This window comes from Sinocyclocheilus grahami, unplaced genomic scaffold (assembly GCF_001515645.1).
Source record: "Sinocyclocheilus grahami isolate Dianchi unplaced genomic scaffold, SAMN03320097.WGS_v1.1 scaffold14487.1, whole genome shotgun sequence".
NCBI classification, from domain to species: domain Eukaryota; kingdom Metazoa; phylum Chordata; class Actinopteri; order Cypriniformes; family Cyprinidae; genus Sinocyclocheilus; species Sinocyclocheilus grahami.
Genome location: NW_015515360.1, coordinates 285 through 4,231, shown reverse-complemented (window position 1 = coordinate 4,231; position 3,947 = coordinate 285). Strand labels below are relative to the sequence as shown.

The 3,947-nt window shown below is 40.2% G+C and overlaps 1 protein-coding gene across 1 annotated transcript; it reads right to left on the bottom strand.

The window, feature by feature from the left end:
* Positions 1–717: 717 nt before the first annotated feature.
* Positions 718–3,380, bottom strand: LOC107579131 (nesprin-2-like). Its single transcript, XM_016264996.1, has 6 exons — positions 3,212–3,380; positions 2,945–3,071; positions 1,649–1,851; positions 1,341–1,541; positions 1,100–1,228; positions 718–987 (listed from the first exon to the last, which is right to left on the bottom strand). Exons 2-6 carry the CDS (start codon positions 3,060–3,062, stop codon positions 718–720), a joined length of 921 nt encoding a protein of 306 aa, XP_016120482.1. The 5' UTR covers positions 3,063–3,071; positions 3,212–3,380.
* Positions 3,381–3,947: the final 567 nt, after the last annotated feature.

Sequence of the window (3,947 nt, the reverse complement as noted above, 5' to 3'; positions counted from 1 at the left end):
TTAGGGTAGGTTTAGGGTTAGTAGAATAAGTTGACAAAGAAAGTGTTAGAAGATATTAAGCAGACAGTCTACTAATACTCTACTAACTGCTAGTTGATATGTAGTTGCAAAGTTACTTACTGTTAATAGAATGTCTAAAGTGGACTATCGAAATAAAGTGTTACCAGGTGTTTTCACATTAGTGAAATTTCGCGGATAAGAAGGGCCATTGTCTGCTGTTAACAGCGTAGTGATGCATGAAGTACAGCTCACACAGAAGTTACTTTCAAATCAAGCAGCTTTCTTTTGGTCAACATGGCGAATGTGACCAACTTGAACCCATTGCGAAATCTTCACACAAAATTCCCAAACACATGGATTCCATATATTAAAAAAAGAGTCTGTATGAGTTTTTATTTTAAATGCACTTCTGAGGGCTGAAAATATTAAAGGTTTTGATCAATACTCAAGGTTCAAAAATTTTAATTGACTATTAATTGATCTTAGGCTAAGCTCCGCCCCCTCAATCAATGGAGCATTGCAGAACATCCCATAGGAACCATCTGGGGATTTACATGAACAGTTCCTTTTTTAGAAAAACTTACTCATAAATTGGTTATTTATTTAAATGAAAATTATTCGTCCATGTGTTGGAATGAAGTAATACTGTAAAGCTTTTATTATTTTTTTTTATTTATTTTTTATTTTTTTAAGTATAAATACAAATGTGTTGTATCCTTAGCAGGAAGTGAGCTTCCCTTTAATTTTTTGTGTGTAGTGTAAATGGATGAAGAATGTTTTGCATAACGCTCTTACCAATCTCTCGTCAATCGTCTGGAGATCCTGGTTGACTTGACGTGACAGTAGTCTTAGTTTGCTTCCAATGACGTGGAGTTTTTCCCGGGCTTCAGTGCTGTCCTCCCCACCAGCCTCAGGGAGCAGCTCGGAGACGATCTCCTGCAGGGAGCTCACTCGCTTCTGTCTGCCCTGCAGTTCCTCTGCCAGATCCTGCCACCAGGGGGTGCAAAACATAAGCTCGGCACACAGATAACAACACAAACTAGAGGTCAGTCTTGATGGAGAAGCTGATGTTATTCTGGTTTGGGTTTCTCTGACTCACCTTCAGGGTGTTCCTTTGTTCCTGAAGCATGGAGGGCTGCACAGAAGGGTCGTTCAGGTTCACTGTGTAGCGTCTGCTCTCTGCATGGGCCAGCCATAGCAGTTGAGAGTGGACCATCTCGTGGAACTCCTACAGGAGGGCAGATGTTCAGTAGTGAGAGATGAAGTTTCACGTGGCATCAATCCCAATAGCTTCAATCTTTCCATTAAGGTTTTGTATAAATGTTTGACAGATATCTCACCTGACAGCGTCCTAAGGTGGTGCGCAGACTGTCCTCCCATCCCTCTAGTCCCGCACAAGCCTCTGTCCAGCGGCGATTCATGCTGCGCAGACCCTCCTGAAGCTCAGGTGCTCCTCCTGTAGCCCCCTGCTGCAGCTCTCGCCCACCCAGGTTCAGAGACAGCATCATGGTCTTATAGCAAGCAAATGTCTTCTGCATTTCCTGTGTAATGTGGAACAAAGTATGAAAACATTTCTTTCCCTTTCTAGTGTCTCTTTATAAAAAATCTAAAAGATTAGATGCATTCTAGAACTATAACTGATGCTTACTTTAAGTTGTTTGACCCTCTCTTCTAAGATCTCGACACTGACGGATGTCTCAGGCTTCTGCAGTCTGTCCAGCTCAGGGGTGACATGATCCAGCCAGGAAGAGATGTCATGCAGGTCAGAGGTCAGCTGCTGGGGGTCTCTGGTGCTGCACTGCTCTTTACTCACTGCTTGAGCCTGCAGCAGCTCCCAGCGCTCAATCACTCCTGCGGAGAACAAAGGACAAGTTCATAAAGTGAAAAAAATAAATTCTACATGCAATATTTTCAGCATCCTTCCATTTTTATCCTGTCTATCCACCAATCCAGTCCTTCATTCATCTAACCAAATCTACTAATTTTCGAACTATGTATCCATCCGTCCATCTACCTATTCATCCATTCCTCCATTTGTCTATCCAACTATCTATCATCAATGCATTCATAAATGTATTTGTCCACCTATCCACTCATCCATCTACGCAACTATCTTTCCACCTATCGACTGAACTGCCCTTCCATTTAACAATCTATCCAGCAATCTATCCTTCCATTTAGCCACCTATCCATCCATCCACCCAACTATCAATCCATCCATCAATCCTTTCATTTGTCTAAACTCTTATCTGCTCATCTCATCTATTTACCTATCATTCCATATGCTTATCCACTGATTCAACCATTCACCCTTGTCTATAGATCTATCTGCCCACCATTCCTCTATTTGTCTATGCAAACCTCTACCCATATCCATCCATCCATTTGTTTTTCCACATTTTAATCCATCCATCCATCTCTTCATGCCTACCCACCCATTTAATTTTCAATCCTCATATTCATCCATCCATTTATCCACCAATCCTTCCATTCCTTTAAGTCTATTCAACTATCTATCAATTACTCCATCAGTTTATCCACCCATCTAACCACCTATTACATCTAACTATTTATCCATCCATCAGTTTATCCATCAATCCACTGATTCATCATTCCATCTATCCAACCAACCCTCCGTATCTATACATCATATGACCATCCTTCTGTTTATCCACCAATCCATTCATCCGTCTACCAACTATCCATCCATCCATCCATCCATCAGGTGGCATGAAAATGTAATTATGTGCTATTATTGATAGATAAATAAATAGCCTTATGCTTTTAGACTCGTCTAAATAAATTGACAAATAGTCCCTTGCACATGTGATCTGTGTCAGTGCATGCACTATTTGTGAAGACTTTTTTTTTTTACGTGAACCACTCGGGATGAGTACCAGACAGACGTCCTCATGCTCCTCTGTGTTGGACAAAGTGTCAGTACCTGACTGTTTGTCTGCAGTGTTGAGGGCAGTGAGGCCTTGTTCCTCCTGCTGTTCCTCATCATCCAGGATCATAGAAACCTTCTTCACACTCTTAATGCTGCCGCTGCACTCAGACATCAGCTGGACCTGTACATTGCAAAGACACATCATACACGCACCATTACAGTTACTTTTAATACAGGAACTACACATGCACTGAATAAGACAACATGCAAATTTGGTGTTTATGTAAGAGCTGGATTAAGAAGGAAGGGGTATATACTCACGTAGTCTTGTTTAAAAGGAGTGCAGCTGTGTGTAGGTGAGGAGGAGTTCAGCTGGAAGGATTTCCCTTCAGGTGTATTTTGAAAGTGCCAATTCTGTCCTGTGAGTGTGTGAGAGTGGGAGAGAGAGATTTAACTCAGTGCTCAAAACAGGCTACTTTATTTGGGCTGTGATGACAGAAATGGATACAAGAAGTGGAATTATTTAGTTGCATGGATCGTGAAGAATCAAATTTTTCTTGATCTTTTGAAGTAATAGAGATTTATGTACTATGAAAAACATATACAGTGGGTATAGAAAAGAAACACCCCCTTTAAAATAATCACATTTTGTTGCTTTGCAGCCTGAAATGAAGATGGACACAGTTTTTGTTTTATCCAGCTGCATTTACTCAGTGCAACTTGTAACATCCAAGTGAAAGATATAACGCCAACATTTAAATACATTTTTTTATTGAATTTAATATTACTTTTTAATGCAGACTTTAAATTGATAAAGTCTGTTATTGCAGGATAAGGAAGTTGGAACTATATTTAATCCAACAGTAAATCGACAGCCTGTGCCTTAGTGGACCAAAGCTGTGATACTCATTTCACATGCTGCTTTTAAAGGCAGAGGAGCAAAACCAGGCCATTTAATTCTAAGGATAAGAGAGAGCATCAAAAATGGTCATGAAAATATAAAATACTAATGTTATTGGCATAAAAACCATTATGAGTGGATTTCAGGCAAAAAAAG